Genomic DNA, 19092 nt, shown 5'->3' with positions numbered 1-19092 from the left:
TCAGCAGCCCTCAGCCGTGCCATGCAGACGTCACTAGTGATGCCACATGATTCTGGCAGGGCTTGGCCCCCACTGATGCCCTGGCTGCTCCCATCGCCTTCGCCACCCTGCCTCGACCTGCCCGGCACACCCCAAGGAGCTGTGGGAGAAATCCTCTCCCTATGGGTCCCTAAGGAGCACATCCCTGCCACCCCAGGGCCCAGCTTGGGTGCAAGGACTGATGGGGACAGCAGCCCCCCAGCCCCCTCCCACAGGCAGCAGCCCCTCGGAGGTGCTGTGTGCCAGCACTGCCATCCCTGAACAGAGGAGCCACGGCACGGCCGGGGGTGGCAGGCAGCGTGCCAGCTTCACAGGGAGGGATTTTACTTCCCCGACAACCTTCCTTCTTCCCCTCCAGTGAGGGACTCTGGGGATGCTCCCCATCACCGTCACCATCCCCATCATGCCACCAAGGGCTTGGCTTGTGGCTAGAACGGGTGCAGGCACAATGGGAGTGATGGGGGCAAATGGGCACCCCTTGGGCTGCAGGGACGTGTCCAGGGGCCAGGCACAGGGATGGCTGGCACAGCCACTGTCGGGCAAGGAAGGTAGATGAGCAGACAGGGCAAGCTGTCCTTGTCCCTGGGGCCATTCCCAGAGATCCCTGCCTGGCAGGGACCTGCCTCCAGCACCTCCAAAGGCAGGAGACGCTGACCCTCCCTTTGCCTGTGACTACCAAATCCCTCTTCAGGCCCTCCTCACCGTGCACAGCCCTGGGTCGGGACGGATCCCTCGGTGCCACCGTGGCAGTTCTCCCTTGGGCCCTCGAGCTCCCCATTCCAGGGCCGCCCAGGGCTCCTGGGGAGCCGCCTTCCTCGCTCTTTGCTGTGCCTTGATAAGGGCTGGCTGGACCGGCCCTTGCCACGGCTCCTCTGCCCAGCGAGCCTTGCCACGCCAGCACTGCCCTGGCCACACTGCCCACGCCACAGCCACCCCTGCAAGGGGGGAAAACCGCCGGGTCAAAACAGGATCGGACTACGGCTCCCAGCACCCAGCCCCAGCCCCACTAGGCTCAGGGGAATAGAAAAGCGCCAAAGGGAGCCATTCCCAACTGCTCCAAGAGCTCCAGGCACTGCTCTGGGCTCCGGCAGCTGGGCTTTGTTCAGCAGTCTGCAAAGGCGTGCGCGCACCCGCAGTGCCGGGCACGCGGTGGGATCACTCCCTGCCCTGGTACGGAGGGAACTGCAGGCATGAGGGACCTGAACTACGGTCAGGGAGGGAACCGTGGGCAGGGCAAAGCTGCCCAGGGAGGAGAGAAATCGGCAGGTACCTCGAAAAAGGGCGGCTGATTTACTGCACGAAGCCCCAGACAAGTTCAAGGTGATGAGGGGGAGAGCGGCACAGCGTGAACGCTGGCCAGCAGCCCCTCATGCAGCTGGCTTCATCGTGCCCGCCTCCCCCCGTGCCCATTCCAGCCCTCTGATCCAGCATCAGAAACCTCACCGAAAACAGGATCTATTTTTCCTGGGTGAGGATTGAAGATGGGATCAGGCAGGAGCAGCGGGGCAGGGCTCGCCAGGGCAGGCGGGCACGGCGTGGCGGGCGCCGCAGGGAAAGCGAGGATCTCCCGAAGGTTGCATTTAAAGAACAGCCTCATTGTTTTTCCCAAACAATACTCAGCAGATGGGAGAATTGAAAGTGTGTTGCAACCTTCCCTCTCTTCCCCCGCCATGCCCGGCTTGCTGCTCCCATCCTTTGGCAGCCGATCTGAGCTCCCGGCTGGAAACCAGTTCTCCGGAGCTACTGGTGGAGGGGGCGAGCACCGGCGCTGAAAAGCCCCGGCGCTTTTGGGAAGGGAGCTTGCCAAAGGATGCCCCATGAGATGCGCCCAGCAGGCAGCTCCCCGCTCCAGCCACGTGCCTGCAGCAGCGGCGGCAGCCCAGTGATGTGCGGAGCCTGGCCGTGGCCGGGGAGAGGTGGGATCCCCTCGGACGCCTGGAGATGTGGCTGTGACCGTGCCACGTGGCCGCAATGCTTGTGGCAGCCCAGCTCCACCCCCCGGGCGCCGAGCTGTGCCCGTTCGCCGGCACCGAGCTTTGTGCCGGGCCAGTTTAGCCAGGCGCTCCCCGACGCCCCTGGGATGCCGAGCTGCTGCCCGTGGCACGCACGGGGTCTGTGCCTGGCCCCTGCTCTCGGTCGGGCTGTGCGGGTGCATCCCCTTTGACACCCCCAAATCAGCTCTGCACCCCTAGCATGGAGCCTGGGGAGAGGGGAGAGGGTCTTTGACCAGACCCTGGCGGGATGCCCGGCTTTCCCCATTGCGGCTGCCTTGGAGGATGGCGCCCATCTCACTTCATTCCCATCCTGCAGCTACCAGGGTGGGGGCTGGGGGTGTGCTGGGGGCACCGCCAGGTACCAGCCACGAGCCAGAGGTGTAGGAGCATCACCAGTCATAAAATTTGCAACATTCCCTCACCAGAAGCGCCCCAAATCTCCCCCCACTGCGGATCCAGGAGCCAAGGATAACCATTACGGCTTTGGAAATCCCTTCGGCTTCTGGGCAGCAGCTCCCAGGGGACACACGTGCAGGTCCCTGGCAGGTGCTGAGCTCCAGCTCCGGGGTTATTTTGGGGCCTGGGCAGCCGGACACCCCCCGCTCCCCGCCCCGCTTCCCCATGGGCAGGGTGAGGCCGCGTGCGTGGCGGCGGTTCCGGCGCCGCTTCCCTGCTAATCTAGGCAGCTCCCTCTTGACTTCCCGGCCCGGCCCCGAGGGGGGACAGAGGTGAGCTGCGGAAGCGGGAGGAAGTCCCCAGGCAGGGACACAGGAGAGCACAAAGCCACCCTCTCGCCTGGCGGGAGGCAGGGCCAGGGCCGAGGCCGCGGCCAGGAGCGTGTCACGGGCGATGCCTTTGCCAGGGCTATTTTGGTGCCGCTGGGTTCTCCGGCTTGGGCCTGTTCCGGCTGGGAAGGGCGCCCGCCCGAGGGGTCCCGGGTGCCAGCGGCCGTGCCGGGCTCCGGCAGCCGAGGTGGCGGGGAGATGCGCAGAGGCTGAGGCAGGGCGGCTCCCGCGCACGTTCCAATGTATCCACATCACCATCCGCAGCTCCCGAGCCCGGGCGAGCCTGCCCGCCGCGCGGGTGGGATGGGAATGGGAATGGCTGGGCTGCGGCTGCGGGACCACGGCTGGTCACATCCGAGCCGGGCTGGATCGGAGCTGAGGCTAGGTCAGGGTGAGGGGGAGGACACCAGAGCCTTCCCCAGGCGGCGGGGCAGAGGATCCGTGGAGGAAAACCCAGCTCCCTTCCGTCGGCCAGGAGGAGTGCTGGGAACAGCACGGATTGGTGAGAAGGGCTCCTGCCAGCCCCGGCCCGGCCAGAGGCCGCACGGCTTCCCACATCACACCAGCACCGTGAGCTGGCAACAACAGGCGCTGCCAACCCAGCACCAGCTGGAGACTGGGAGGGCTGGGAGGTGGTGGGACCCCTGCGAGGGATGGAGTCAGGGTGGGAAAGGCAAGATGGCAAGGAAAGGGAGAAGAAGGAGGAAAAAAAGGGGAAAGGAAAAGAAAAAAAAAAAAAAAAAAAAAAAGGGGGGAAAAAGCAAGGAAGAAAGCAAGCGAGGAAAAAAAAAATAAAAACAGCAAGGGAAAATCAAAAAGAAAAATAAGAAGAGAAAAAAGGTACAAATAAAAAATAGAAAGAGAAAAAGAAAGAAGAGTTAAAAAAAAAGAAAGAAAGAAAGAAAAAGAAAGAGAAGTAAATAAGCCAGATTGAGGTGTGACCCTTGCCAAGTCAACCACACGACAGGGAGCACCACCTCAGGGTCATCTGAGCGGCCCTGGAGCTGCCCACCCTGCCCGTGTCCTCACCAGCCTCACGATGCCGCTGGGGAGAGCCGGGGCTGGACCCCGCACTGTCCCCGCACCTCACAGTGCCACGAGGGGACCCCACGGACCCCCACGGACCCCCACGGGCAGCTGAGCCCAAGCCCCGAGGTAGAGGCAGACCCAGCCCGCAGCTCCGTCCCGAGCGAGGGAGTGTGGCACGGGCGGGGGTCCCGCAGCAGCACCCCCTCCCCACGGCAGAGCTCCCGTGGGCTGCAGCACGAGGCCGGGCCCGGAGCGGGCAGCGGCTGCCAGCAGGGAACAGGTTACGAGGCGGGGAAAGCTGCCTGCTCAATAATTAAATAAATATCAGCGATCAATAAGCACAATGCAAAGGCAGAGCCGCAGTGGTCGTGCCGTGGGCAAGGGGGGGGGGTCCCGAATCCCCCCCCCCACGGTGGCCATCCCGGCTGTTGGGGGGAGATTTCGGGGACGCCCCGCTTGCCTGCACCGTGGGCCCGGGCACAGCCAGCCTACCGCGTGCCATCGCACCACGGCAGCGCGGCCCGGGGTGACACCAGCGTCCCCACGCACAGCTCGGGGCTGCCCCTCGTCACCCCGACACCCCCCCTCACCTCGGGTACTGAGGGGGTGCCCCCCACATCCTGCTGCGCGCAGCCCCCCCTGCCCTCTCGCCCGCCAGCGCGGCGTGGCACGGCCGGGCGCACGTTGTCCCGAAGCTGGAGGATTTCGAGCAAAACGCCTGTGCCCCCCCCACCCCCACCCCTTGCACCCCACCATGTGCAGCTAGACTGGGGAGGGGGAAGGAAAAAGTTTCACGCTACCTAAGAGACGGCACGGCCGAGCCCGAGCCTGCAACGCCGAGCCCCGCTCCAGGCTCCCCGAACCCACCGAGGACCCCCCCGCACCCCACGCTGTCCCCCCCACACCCCCAAAGCCGGCGGCTTCCCCGCACCACACACCTCTGGGCGCAGCAAGCAAAAAATAAAACCCAAACCACAACGCAACCTTCCAACCCCCCCACGCCCCAAGTGAAAGTGAAGGCTGAAAAACCCAAAAAGCACCAGAAACACCATAAAAAAACCCCGCAGAAGGCGAGGGAGGGGGGCAAGAGGGGAACGCGGCTCCTCTGAGCAGCCCTGCACGGCCCCAACCCGCCTTTCTCTGTTATGATTATTTTTAAGGGGGGGGGGGGGTGTTGCCTTTTTTTTTTTTTTTTTTTTAAATTGCAACTGTTAAAGTCTGTTGCAGAGAAAGGAGCAAATTGGGGGTCGGGGGGGGACACGCGGGGGGGTCCCGGTTACCTGGGTCAGGCAGAGAGGAGACGAATACATCCCGAGCCGTGCTGGGAAAGTGCCTAATTGCAGGGCTGAGACTCGAGGCGTAAAAGTTACTGAGTCATTTCGGAGGCTGGAGCAGTCCGGGCGTTTTTTCTCTCTCTCTCCTCCGGAGCGGCTCTGCGGGGCCCGGGGGGGGGCAGCCGGGCACGGGGGGGCGGCCCCGCGGGAGGGGGGGCCGAGGAGGAAATAAAAAGATTCCAACTTCCACCCCCCCCGCCAAAAAAACTACAAAAAAACAAAAACCAAAACCACACCAAAACCAAAACAAACCAACCCTTAAAAATATAAAAATAAAAAGCGAAATCCCCCCCCCCCCCGCTTTGGAAAATAAAGCGCTTTTTTGTAGTTGTTGTTGTTTGTTTGGGGGTTTCGGGGAGGCGGTTTAAAGAGGCAGAAGGGTCATCCTCGCCCCGGGGGGGGGTCGGGGGTCCGCACCCAGCCTGCAGGCACGGGCGGCGGGGAAGTTAGAAGGGAAGCGGCTCCATCCGAGACCCGGGCAGCGGAGAGAGAGAGGAAAGAAAGAATGAGAAAATGAAAAAAAAAAAAAAAAAAAAAAAAAAAAAAAAAAAAAAAAAAAAAAGGCAGCGAGGAATGAAGTGACGTTATGAAAAAAGCCCATCCCAAAATATTACATCCCATTTAAAGATGTAGGAACCCCCTTTGGCTCGCAGGGCCGAGGCGCTGCGGGGCAGGGGTGGGGGGGGGGCGGAGGTGGGCGAATCCCCCCCGGCCCCGGCGCGGCCAGCGCCGAGCGCCCGCCTTTGGGTGTTTAGGGGGTTTTATTTTTTAATTTCTATGTATTTATTTATTTATTTATTTTTAACTAACCGGAGCCAATCCGGCGATGGGAGAGAAAAACCCCTGCAGATTCATGTGCAACTTCTGGGCAGCGGCCCCGGCGCGGGGGGGTTGGGAGCGGTGTTACTGCCCGCACCCAGCCCCGCTGCGGGCCCCGCGCTGCCCCCGCCGCATCCCGCTCATCCCGCGGAGACGCTTCTTCCCTCCCCCCCCGCGTTATTTAACCGCCGACAGCATCACGGTGCCACGGGGGAAGAAAGCGCCACGGGCAGCCCCGCGCCCCCCCCCCCGCCCCGTCCCGGGGAGCCCCGCAAGCAGCCCCGCACAAAGAGCGCAGGGGATGAAAAAAGCGGAGCCTGCGCTCGGCAAACTCCAAACCGCAAGTTCTGACTCCGCAACCCCCCGGCCCTGGCCGATCGCGGGCGCTAATGACGCTAATTAGAGAGCGCGCGGGGAGCGCCACGGGCGGAACACAAAGGGGATCCCCGGGCACCTCCCGGGCCGGGGCCGCTCCCCGCTCCCCTCCCGCACCGGGGGTCGCCGCTCCCTTCAGGGACCTGACCCGCAGCGCGGCCGCTCACGGCGCGGGGCCGCGGCTCCAGCGCCGTCTCCCCCCAAAAATAAGAAAACCGCTTTTTTTTTTTTTTTTTTTTTTTTTTTTTTGTCCCCTCTGCTGCCCTCGCAGCGCCTGTCCTCGCACAACTGATTTTCACTCTCAACTTCTGCCGGCCCCCGCGGCCCATCCCCGCCCGGGCTTGGGGTTCACCCCGCACGGACATCCCGGTCCCCGCGGGATGCGGCGGCTCCGCGCAAACTTGGCCGGGCGGGCCCGCTCCCCGCATCCTCCCGGGCCGTGTGGCCGCGCTCCCCCCGTGGCCTGGCAGGAGGAGGAGCGGGCGAAGCCCCGCACAGCGGGGCCGGGGGCAATGTTTTTATTCTGACATCGAGGACGGTGATTCCCCTCTCCCACCCCGGTACGGGCAGGGCGGCCCCGCGCAGCGCGGATTCGAGCGCGACCCTCCCGGGCGTCACTTCCAAGTTCAAGTCGGTGCGGCTGGCGGCCTCTCCGCCCCTTTTTTAGCGGCCATTTTCAGCTCCATCCAGCCCTCCGCTGGTTGCGGAGGCTCCCCCCGCTCCGCGCCGCGACCTCCCCGCCGGGCGGCTCCCGCCGCCGCCTCCGCCCCCCGGTACCGCGGGGCGGGTGGGCAGGGGAGGAGAGACGGCGGCAGCTTCCCCCCGCCCGCCCCCGCCGCCCCGCGCCCCCCCGCCCCGACACCGTATTAAACTCTCCCCGCCGCCCCCTCCCCGGCAGCAACTTTTGCTCGTGGGGGCACCCGCAAACACGCGCGCACGGGGGGGCGAAGGGGAGAGGGGGGGAAGTAGAAGAGAAAACGAAAGTGTCATGGGACCTACCATCGCCAAGTGCAATTAACGGGCTCCAAGTTGCTGCGAAGCGCAAAGCAAAGAGGATGGATGGGCTGGTTTGGGATTTTGGTCTGAAACGTGTGTTTTCCACCGCGCCGAAGGAGGAGGAAAAAAAAAAAAAAAAAACAAAAACCAAAAAACCAACAAACCGCTGCCCCGCGAAAGAATTAAAAAATTCAAAACCCGATAATAATATCAATGATGGTAATTATAGTGAAAGTCCTCCGAGGCCAGCGGCACAGCACAGTGTCCCCCGCGGGCGGTCACCCTCGCTCCGGCTCCGTGGCGCTGCCGGGGGCCATGCTCCGGGCGGGGGGCCGGGCTGCGGGCGGGGGGCGCGGGGCGGCGGTGACGGGCGGCGGGAGCGCGGAGCCGGCGCCCGGCCCGGCCTTATGCGCTGTGGGGGTGGCGGGGCTGGGGGATGGCGAGGGGGATGCGATGAGTATTTTTGGAAGGCAAGGAAAAAAAAAAAAATTTAAAAAAAAATTTCTTTTTTTTCTAAAAATTAAAAAAAAAAAAAAAATTAAAAATAAATTAAAAATAAAGCCCGGGAGCGGGGCGGGCGGGCGGCGCCTACGGCAGAGCAGCACGGGCATCCCCCCCGCGCCCCCCCGGCGCAGCCCCACTCCGGCCGGGCACGGCTCCTCCTCGCAGCCCGCAGCGCCCCGGCTCCATCGCCGCCGCCCCCGCCTCCTCCTCCTCCTCTGCCTCCTCCCCTCGCCCGGGGCACCGGCGGCGTTGCGGCGGGGCGCTCCCGGTGCGGGGGCGGGGAGGGAGGAGGAGGAGGAGGGAGAGAAGGAGGCGGAGGAGGGAGGAGGAAGGCTCCGGCCCCGCTCGCCCGGCAGCGCGACGGCGGCCCCCGGCTGGTGCGGGTAGGTGGCGGGGGCTGCGGCGCGGCCCCCCCGGGGCCGGCTGGCTGCGGGGCCGCCCCTCCGGCCCTGCCCGGCGCGGGGGGGGGGCGCTGGGGGGCGCGGCCCCGGTGCGGAGCTACCGCAGCGCGGGGAGGAGCCGCGGGCAGCGCCGGGCGCGCCGCCCGCCCCCGCCCCGGGCATCCCCCGGACACCCCCGCTCGGCCCTGGCCGCCGGCCCCCAGCCCGGGCATCCCCCGGGCACGCACGGCCCCGGCTCCGCGCCGCGGGGACTCGCCCTCGCCCTCATCCCCGGCGCACGGACACACCTCACCCACCCACCCACCCCCCCGGTGCGGACACCCCCCTGGTGCCACCCCGCCACCCGTGTTCCCGGAGGCAGAGGCCTCCCCGTGTCACCCCCCCGTCACCCCCACACCCGCCCCGGGCACCCTTCCTGCCACCCCCCTGTCCCTGCGGGCAGGAGCCCCCCGGCCGTGTCCCCCCCCCCGTCTCTCGAGCATTCCCCATCCCTGCCCCTCCATGGGCTCCCCACGAATCCCTGTCCCCCCAGGCTCTCGTGTTGTCCCCGGCGTTCCCTTCACCCCTTTCCCAGGAACACCCCCGGGTTCCCCCCGTCCCTTAAAGCCACAGGCTGCGCTGCGGCCGGGGCCGGGCGGGCTGGGGGCTTTGCCCCCTCCCCAGTGCCACTCAAAAGTTGGCATCGACCCGGGCGCTGGGTTTGGTCCGGGAGTGGTGAAAGGCTTGCGGCGGGGGAAAGCGATTCCCTCATTTCTATCGACCCCTTTTGTGTCTGGACCTGGATTTTTAACCCTTGTTATGGAGTAATCCTTTAATCTCTTAATCCTTTCAAATAACCATATTTTTCTATAGGAGGGCAACAAAAATTAGATATTTTTTTCAGATTGCTGAGGGCCGAAGCATTCATCGTGTGCCTGGATTTTTCGGCACGCTCCGTAGTCCTGAACAAACAGGAACATAATCTCCGTCTGCCTTGAGCTCAAATGGTTTCAGGGTGATAAATAATATGCTAAATAATTTATTATATTTTAAAGAAATAAAATTAAAGCCAACTACTCAGTCTTTTCACTAGTTTTTATTCCATTTTTTTCTCCCTTTTTTATATATATATTTTAGGAGGGTACTCTGAGCCTGATCATTTTTACAAGGGCTCAGCTCAAATTTAGCAGGGATTTTGGATGCATGGGAGGTTTATTTTATCCATCCCCCGTATCTCCTTTGCCTGCTAAACCCACCACATGCATACCAAGGTACTGGACATTAATTTATACATTCACACGGTATTATATTATATATATATTATAAGTATACATATATTTACTGAGTTATTTGTCAGACACAAGTACGGCAATCGGCCTTATGGAAATGAGATCTAATTTTATTCCAGCTGTCTATAAAAAAAAAAAGAAAAAAATTCTTTAAATTTAAAACCTCTAGAACTTTTTTCATGTTGGTTTTTTTAAATTTATTTTTTTAATCACCATCTGCTCCCCCCCAAAAAAGCCACTTCCCCGTTTTAAAGCTGAAAAAAAAAAAGAAAAAAAAAAAAAAAGGCTGAAATGAGCAGTTCCCTCGCCTCGTCCCAGCTCCAGAAGCCTCGAGGAATGTAAACTCGGCGGTAACTCCGCTCGCAGAGCACAGTTTGCATTTTCTGCCCGGCTCTGAGCGCGATACGGCGCAAAAATAAACCCTGGGAAGAATTTGCCAGTTTTTAACCGCTTCCAAGGCCGCCGTGGTGCCCGCTGGCAGCTCCCTCTCTCCTGCCAGGGTTTTATTTTTCTCCAGCGATTCCTCGTCTCCCCTGGCCTGGCGTGTTTTGGGGGGGACGCGAATATTTGGGTTCGGGCTGTGCCAGGCTGGCAGTGCCAGGGTGGGCAAAGAGGGAAAACGGGAGGGAAAGTGCAGAGCTGGGATTTTATTTTCCATTCTGGCAGGCTGCAGGGTGATGGGCTTATTTATTTCTTCGTGATAAAGAAGCTTTTTTTCTCATTGCTGGTAAATAATTGTTTATATTTATTTATAACAAATAAACAGCTGCCGCGGTTATTTATTTTTGCAGTGCTGTTAAAAGTATTTCCTGGGTGATTCAAAGCTGGGGCCGAAGAGCTGCTGGCCTGCGTTTGAGCCACGCCTCTGGGTTTCCAGGGGCACACTTTGTGTCCCCCCAAATTCACCCCCCTGGAACGATCCCATTTCTCCTCTGTCAGTGGGGATTCATCCTGCAGGAGCCACGAGGCGCTGGCCAAGGGTGGGAATGGTTTCAGTGCAGGGAGTGGCACCTGTCCCCTGGCAGGGCTGGGGGCAGAGCGAAGGGCAGCCCAAATCCCCAAATCCCCACCCCGCTGCGGGGTCACTCGGCCCTGGGGTGCTGCAGGGTTTGTGGGGCCGTGGGGCTGGAGAGCTGCCCCAAGCATCCCCCCTGCTCACTGCAGCCCCCTTAGCCTGAACCCCAACTCCTAGTGTAACCCCCGGGCAGGAAAACATTAAAAATACAAAAATCCGAAATTGTTCTCTGTGTTTCCAGGCTGCTTGTAAAACGGCTTTTTGAGGACGGGGGTGGAATCCAAGCCCAATTTAATTTTCCTGTGCAGGCCATCCCTGCTGCCTCAAATAAAACAAGGAGCGTGGGGTGGATTTGGGGTGCAGTTCCGCTTCCCCAAGTGGATTTTTTGGAGGATTAAAGCCCGGAGGTGGAAGCTGAGTTACCCTCGTTCCAGGGAGTGGCTGGATCAGGCCCTTTGTTCGTTCCTTGGGTTTTTATCCCGGCCTGTTTGTGAGCTCACAGCCCCCCCCTCTATAAAACCAGCGCTTGGAACAAGTGGAAATTTGTGGGGGCCCCCCTCAAAGCTGGATTTTATTTCTAAAGGGCATTTCATGGTTGATTTGTGCTGCTAAGACACCTCGATGCCAACTTTTGGGCTCAGCCAAGGGGGTGCAGATACCCACGGAGCGGCACAGGGCTGGATGCCCCCCCATTGCCACGGGAAAACATCCCCCAGCCTCATTAACCCTTTTTTGGGGGCTCATTTTTAGCATTTTTGCAGGTTTTTTTTTTTCCAAGGTCCCATTCTGCTGGGCGCAACGGCACGGCTGAGCCACGTCCCTCTCTGGAAAGAGGGAGAGAAAGGGAAATAATCCATGTTGGGATAGTTTTGTTGCTGCCTTTCTTTGCTTTTAAAATAACTTTTAAGGAGAATATTCTGGTTTTGACCAGAATTTATTTACTTTATTCGTGCATATGGCTCTTGGCCTGGGTCCCAAACAGGCAGAGGTCTGGCCTGGCTCGATTCAAAGCCAAAACGTGCAATGAAAAGATTTTTTTTTTTTTCCCCCCCCCCTTTTCTCTTTCTTTCTAAAGCAGGTTTTTAACTAGTGAAATCGTTGCTGACAAGGGGGGGATTTCAGTTTAAAAATTGCTAGCAGATTTCAGGGAATTATTCTTCAGGAATTTCAAGGGGGTTTTAGGATTTTTGCTGTGGCTTTTTTATTGTTTTTTTGGCTGCAAGTTCGATGTAAAAAAAAATAACATGAATCCCCAATTTTTCTTCCCCCCCCAATTCTGTATTTTTCCATTGGCTCAAACATCACCTTTTTCCCCCAGATTTGTTGGAAGCAAGCCCTCCAAGAGCTCGTGTAGCCTTTTCCCTGCTCTCACACAGCGCGGCACGGGGAGCCTTGAGCTCACCGGAGCAAATCTCCCCCAAAAATGACCCTAAAACTTGGTTTTACATCAAAAAGGGGCTTTGGGAGGGTTGTCAAAGAGCTTCAAACACCATCATGGGCCCACGGTGCTGCTGCTCTCCCTACGCTGGAGGCTTGGGCCAGGACTTTTGCAGCCACGTGTGAATGGAGGCACCAGGAATTCTTGCAAACACCGAAATTTCACTCATTAAAAAAGAAAATTAAAAAAAAAACCCAACCTCCCAACGACAACCAAACCCCAAATGCAACCAGGAAATATTTCCTCACTCGTTTGTGTGGGGTTTTTTTTTGTTTTCTGGTTTGTTTTTTTTTTTTTTTTTCAGTCCTCAAAAAGACATAAATCAAATCTGGCCACTCTCCCAGGGCTGTTTTGTCGTGTTGGTGTTGGGGAATTTGGGGAAATTTCTGGAGTGGGAGGAATGGGGAAGAATATGGCCTCGACTCTTTGTTTGGAGGGAGCGAATCCCAGTTTGGTTCTGGCCTCCTTCCTGCAGACACAGGTGGCACAGCAGGCTCCTGCCATTGTGCCCACGCCACGGTCACGCTGCCATTGCAGCCCCTCGGCCCCTGCAGCTCCGGTTTGGGAGCAGGGGCACCTCGGTGCCACCACCCCGGTGACATCCTCGGCGCAGGGATGTGGCTCTGCGCCGCCACACCGGCCGGGGGGGCCCCCAGAAATGTTCGTGTGCCAAAGGGAGCAGCCCCGAGCGGTGAGGGGAGGACAAAATTCCCCCCAAATCCGGTTTTGCCGGAGGGGAGGGCGGAGGAGCAGGGGAGCTTTGGGGAGCTGAAAGTGAAAGCGGTGGGCAGTGGGTGCAGCGAGTGTTTTGGGGACCCTGTCCCCTGGGGGATTCAGTCCCCAGGAGCTGGGCCTGGGGAGGGCAAAAGCGGCCGGCGGCGGCGTTTCGGAACGCCGACAGAAGCGGGAAGGGATCCTGGGGGAATTTTAATCAGTTGCCAAAGCAAACAGAAGCGCGGGGAGGTAACGAGGTACCTCCTCCCGCCGCCGGATCCAACACCCCCGGCTCGGCCCCCTCCCACGCTGTGTGCCGGGCACGGCGCTCCGGGGCACGGCTGGGGCAAACACCCCGGCAGCGGCCCTGGAAAACCACCGGTGCCCAGCTGCACCGGTTCAACAGCGGGGCCAGCTGTGGGCTTCAACCTCCCAGCACAGCCCTGGAGCCCAGCGCTGCCTCGGACCCTCCAGCGGCCCTTAGATGAGGCCTTTGCTGTGGTAGGAAATGGTTTCTCTGAGGATTTTGTTTGCCAGAGGAGAAAACCGGGCTGGAATTTGCAAGAAGAAAGTTCGAGGGGAACGGCAAAAAAAAAAAAGATTATATTAGTTTTCCAGAAGGAGCTTCCAATTGTGCCGGCACACGGTGACGTGTCCTGGAGCGACACAAACGGGGGGAATACCCAAAAGCGATCTTAGGTGAAGGGTCCCTTCCCCGGGAAAAGTTTGGCAACTCGCAGACTCCGTTGCCAGCCTGTGTCTGCAGCTAAACCAATTACTGCAGACAAATTGGCATGGACGCTCGCCTCGCTGAGCTCTCGGCTGCACAAAGGGCTCGCTTTCCCTCCTCGCCTTCCCTCCTCGCCTTCCCTCCTCGCCATCCCTGCTTGCTTTCCCTCATTTTCCCTCTCTTTCCCCCCTTCCCTGACACGATTTTACGAGAGAGGAAAATTACTCGGATGCTGAGCGTACTGTAAGTAATAAGGGCTTTGAAAATAGGCTCCTAATTAAAAATGATACCACCGCTCGTTTGTTTTTAAGCACATATTAAACTTTTTTTTTCCCCTTTCCTGCTGCATTCAAATGTTGGGGTTGCTGGCTTGGGTCTTTCTTTGTGAAAACTGGCTTTCCATGCCGTGATTCTGGTTTGATTTGATTCCCCCCCTTCTGCCCCCCCCCCCCCCCCCCCCCCCACCCCGGGGTCTGCTTCGAATTAACGAAAGCCAAATCCAAGAAGCTGGAAAGGGATATTATAGAATTTTCCATGTCCTTTTTTTTTTTTTTTTTTTTTTTTTTTTAGCAGGACCAGGCAGCTCAGCAGAGCAGGGAGGGAAAATGGGGTTTGTGATTGGGGGGGCTGTGTGAGGCACTGGTGGGGGGGCAGCAGCCCCCACCTGCAGCTCAAGGACCTCGGGCTTGGGGGGCACATGGCCCGAGCGTTTAGCACAGGGCATTGAGCCGCACCAGGAGATGAGATGTTCTCTCTGAGCGCGGGGTTTGCAGGGTCACCCCCTCTACAGCACCCCAGGCTGGTGGCAGGGGACCCCCAGAGCCGGCGTGGCACCCGTGCCGTGGTGTCCTGGCACCTGGGCTGTGGTGTCCTGGCACCCGTGCCATGGTGTCCTGGCACCTGGGCTGTGGTGTCCTGGCACCTGGGCCATGGCGTCCTGGCACGCATGCCATGGTGTCCTGGCACCCGTGCCATGGTGTCCTGGCACCCATGCCGTGGTGTCCTGGCACCTGGGCCATGGCGTCCTGGCACGCATGCCATGGTGTCCTGGCACCCGTGCCATGGTGTCCTGGCACCCGTGTGGTGGTGTCCTGGCACCCATGCCGTGGTGTCCTGGCACCGGCACCGTGGTGTCCTGGCACCCGGGCTGTGGTGTCCTGGCACCTGGGCCATGGTGTCCTGGCACCCGTGCCATGGCATCCTGGCACCTGGGCCATGGTGTCCTGGCACCCGTTCCGTGGTGTCCTGGCACCCGGGCCGTGGTGTCCTGGCACCTGGGCCATGGTGTCCTGGCACCCAGGCTGTGGTGTCCTGGCACCCGTGCCGTGGTGTCCTGGCACCCAGGCTGTGGTGTCCTGGCACCCGTTCCGTGGTGTCCTGGCACCCATGCCATGGCGTCCTGGCACCCGTGCCGTGGTGTCCTGGCACCCGTGCCGTGGTGTCCTGGCATGCACCAGCCTGGGCACGCGGAGCAGGCACTGAGGGAGGCCGTAACCTGCCGGGGGCTCCCTGGGGGATGCAGTGGCACTCAGGGCTGTGGGTGCTGCTGGCTGTGACAGTGCCCCAAGGCCAGGCATTGCCCCGGGGACAGGTGCCCAGGGGGCACTGGGTGCTGTGAGACGCCGTGGGGTCAGTGCCAGGCACCCTCTGCAGGGTGGGGGACCTTGGGTAGCCCTGGCAAGGGGGCACAGGGGCCGTTTCAGGGTCCTGCTCCAGCCTTGGCTCACAACCCCCAAATGACGGCAGGGCCAGGGGCCGGGGGCATTGACGAGGCGCGTGGGGGCAAACAGCTCGCTTTCCTCACCCCGCCCCGCGCCAGGGCGAGGGAATTCGGTGGGTTTGGATTTGTTCCCCGCCTGTTTCGCGCTCGGGGCGCTCGGAGCAGGGCCTGGAGAGTTAACACCAGCCACGCCAGCTCTTGGCTGCCGGCACATGCTCTGCCCGGCCCTGAACCGCCGCCAGCTCCCGCTCCGGCAACAACAGCCCCCATTGTGTGCCAGGCGCCCTGCGCCAGCACCCAGCTGCCGCCCGGGCCGAGGGTGCAGCGCAGGGCCACAAGTGGACTTTGTATCCCCGCTTTGGGCTGCTGGGTGGTGCTTTTTTAAAAAATTTTTTTTTTTCTTTTTTTTTTTTTCTTTTTTTTTAATAGGAAGCAAGGAAAACAGGGCGGTCGGCTCCCGGCGTTTCGCCCAGCCGTTCTGCAGCAAGCCAGGAGGAAAATATTTTTTTAAAGACAATTGCTTGGCTCTTTTTGCCTTTTATTTTGCCTTCGTTTTATTTTTTTTTTCCCCCTTTCATTTTCCTTTTTTTTTTTGGCCTTTCATTTTGCTTTTTTTGCCTTTCATTTTCCTTTTTTTGCCTTTTGTTGTCCTTTCTTTTAACTTTCCCCCTCTTTTTTTTTTTTTTTTTCACCTTTCCCCCCTTTTTTTCTTCCAGCTTTTATTTCTGCCTATTTTTTTTTTTTTTTAAATTTTTTTTCCCTTTTATTTACCATTTCCTTCTGGTTTCTTGGGTCTCTCCCTACGGTGGCCAGGGGTGCATGGCCTCCGAGGGGCTGTGTTTACCCAAGTGGCACCGTGTTTGTCACCAGGGCTGGCTCGCTCCGGTGTCTAAATATGTGGTGGAGGCACGTGACAGCAGGAGCAAACATCCTCTGCTGGCTGCCAGCGTGGGGCTGTTCCTTCTCCAGCAGGATTGGGGCTGAAGCCTCCCAGCTGCTGCACCCAAACGCTGCCTTGGGGCTCAGCCCAACCCTTCAGCTGTTTTGGGGTAAAGAAGGGGATCTGTGGTCCCCACCCCAGGCTGCCTCCCAGGGCCCAGGGCAGGATCTCTCCCTACTGTCCCGTTCCATCCCTCTGTGTTCCTTACTTGCAGGGGCAGATCAGACCCATGGGGGAGGATTTTCCTGCTGGATCCCCAATCTTTTAAAATCGACATTTTAGAGCCTTTTGGGGTGAAGGCTGTTGCTGTGGCAGAGATAGGGAGTCTCGCACGCTGCTCCTGGTTCCCGTGGCACTTTGGACACGGGTGAACTCTGTGCAAGGAGCTGGCTGAGCAGGGGGGCGGTGGGGAAGGTGCCCAGGTGTGCAGGAGGGCACTTGGCAGCAGGGAGCCAAGAGGACCCGCAGGCTCTCACCGAAATGCCCGCGCTGGCACTCCCCACCTGCCCGGCCATCCTGGCTGTGCTCCCAGAGCGGGGAGGAGGGGGAAGGCAGCGTCACGGGCCAGGAAGCCGAGCCAAATCTCAGTCCAGTGATAATGTTGAACATTGATTTCTGTATTCCCCTTCCTCTGGCCTGGCAGGACTGTGGGGTGTGTGGAGCCAACAGCTCCTGCAGCCGGAGCCTCCATCGTGGGGCATCCTGCATCCCTGTGTGTCCTGCATCCCAGCCAGCTCTGAGGCCCAGGCCTGCCAGGGGGAACTTCAGGGCAGAAAGAGCCTCCAAATAAAGGGTATTTTGGAGGCATGGAGGCACCATTTCTGATCTCAGGGGGGTTTGGCTGTGAGCAGGCCCTCCTGGGTGCTCTGCTGTATCCGGCGTGTGCCAAACTGAGTCCCAAATCTCAGCCCTACCCTGGGCTCCAGATACCCCTGACACCCCAAACACCCCTGACACCCCCTGGACACCCCCATGCTGCTCCTGCATCTGACACTGAGATGGGGGCAGGGCTGTGGGCAGTGCAGTGCCATCCCTGGGCTCCAAAGTGTCTCAGAAATGTGGGTTTCAGGTCACACTCCCAAATCCCTGGAGATGCCCCTCCAGCCCCAGCCTGCTGCACAGAGCGTGGGTCTCTCCAGCCTGGTGCATCCCAGAGCTGCCAAGGTGCTGGTGTCACCCTGCTCCTGCCCCATCCTTCCAGCAGCCATGGAGGGGCCACGGCAGCACCGGCGCCCCGCAGCAGCCCGGCAGCACCATAAACCTCGCTCCAGCCTTGGAACTGGGAAGCCTGTCTCGAAACCAGTCCGACTAGAATAACTGGGAAGGCAACTGTGGTTTCTTTTCAGGAAAAAAGAGATCTTGAAAAAGAACTGAAACTGTTTTCATTTGGACAAAAATATTCCTAGACATTTTTCCACATTTTGCCAGCAAGAAAGAGCATTTGCTTTTCATTTTTCAATGGAAACCCGGAGAAATGTAATTGAAAATGATGTTTTCCCTGAGAAAGAAGAAAAAGGCAATTACTGTTAAAAATCCATTTTGGTAAAAACAAAGCAACTTGGTGAAAGAAAACCCTCCCCAAAAGCAGGCCTGGCCTGTGCTGGCACAGCTCCCCCTGAGCTCTCATCCTGCCGGGTGCCGCGCTCCGGGGCCGCTGGTCATTCCGATTCCCTCCAGTCCAGAACGGCTGGGAGCTGGGAACGGCCTGACAGCGGGAGTGGGACACAGCAGGACACCCCCACCACGTCCCACCACGTCCCCGCAGCCCGCCTGCATTTTGGAGCGGGGTGTGAAGCAAACATGAGACGACCTCAAACACTCAGTCCCATGGTGCTTTTTGGAATAGTGATAATTAAATTCAGACTTTTTTCCTTTCAAAATGCCCTGGAAAAATCCAATCACTTTGCAAATCAAAATAAGCATTTCCAATTAATCCTCTAACTTGAACCACATGGCTTTTAGGGAACGCGGTTGCACTCTGCTGAGACGCTATTTTTAAACCGGTGACGGCTCCGGCGATGTTCCGAGCGTGCTGCAGACAGGCACGGCACGGCCCGGGCGGCCGGGGGCTGCCGGAGGGAGCTCGGGGGAACTTTGTTCCCCTCTCTGTCCCCAAGGTGTGCAGGCAGGGCCCCCTGGCCAGCTCAGGGACAGGTGACAACTCTCGCTGAACACCCGCTGGCTGCAGGGACACAGCTTGAGGTTTCCTGAGTTCAGCTTTCCTCCTCCAACGGTGGTGGCCACTGCTGCAGAGGAGACAGCCACAACCTCCTGCTCCCTCCAGCCGAGGGGTCCGACTCCCAAATTCCTCCCCTGGGGGCTGAAGCTGCACGAGCTCATCTCGGGCTGGCTGGGCACCAGAGCTGTGCCAGGGACAAGGGTGGTTGGGGGGTGTGAGGACAGCATTTGTGTCACAGATGGAGCATGAGGACGTTAAAACATCCCCCAAACTCCCTCCTGGATTACTGCAGAGACTCTGCCAGTGGGGAAAAGCCCTGCTTGCAAGGCCACTATACCTGGCACCGCTCCCAGTCATGCCAGTGGGAGGAACTGGTGGTGTACTGGGTCACCTTTCCCTCTGACACCCCTTTTGTCCCTGGGCAAAGGCACTCAGGTGAAGGACGGGGCCATCTCCTGCCTCCCGGTGCCAGTCCTGCCCCACTCCAGCAGTGGCATCTCCAGGGCCCCTCCATGGCGGTGCCAAGGCAGTGCTGAGCGGTGCCAGCTGCCACCCGCCGGGCCTAGGGGGTTATTTTTAGCCCTGGCTGGGGATTTGGGTGCTAAGCAGCCGGCACCTCACAAGCTGATTTGAGCACTAAGCCGAAAAGCTGGGGATGTGGCCAAGGCGGGCACGGATCCGGCCCTGGCCCCCACCTGCCCCCGGTGCCGGGGAGAGGGGACGCCAGGGGAGGGGGTGATGGTACCCCCCAGCACCCCTGTGCCTGCCACCCCCCCGATGCCCAGGGGTGCCAGGAGCAGTGACATGGGGGG

At 59.7% G+C, this 19092-nt stretch overlaps 1 protein-coding gene across 4 annotated transcripts in view; it reads right to left on the bottom strand.

Annotated features, from left to right (window-relative positions):
- The window catches only part of NFIC (nuclear factor I C), a 39101-nt gene extending 31418 nt beyond the window's left edge, over positions 1-7683 (bottom strand). For 2 of the 4 annotated variants that reach the window (XM_040086922.2, XM_040086923.2), the window contains exon 1: positions 5128-5357. In XM_040086922.2, the coding sequence (XP_039942856.1) occupies positions 5128-5157 (30 nt within the window). In that variant the 5' untranslated portion in view covers positions 5158-5357. Of the gene's footprint in view, positions 1-5127; positions 5361-7374 lie in introns of those variants that run through there. The other 2 variants (XM_040086921.2, XM_040086920.2) reach the window with 2 other exon arrangements.
- Between the last annotated feature and the right edge of the window lie 11409 nt (positions 7684-19092).

This window comes from Hirundo rustica, chromosome 26 (assembly GCF_015227805.2).
Source record: "Hirundo rustica isolate bHirRus1 chromosome 26, bHirRus1.pri.v3, whole genome shotgun sequence".
NCBI classification, from domain to species: Eukaryota; Metazoa; Chordata; class Aves; order Passeriformes; family Hirundinidae; genus Hirundo; species Hirundo rustica.
Note: the sequence above shows the minus strand (reverse complement) of the source record. Positions and strands in the feature narration are given on the sequence as shown.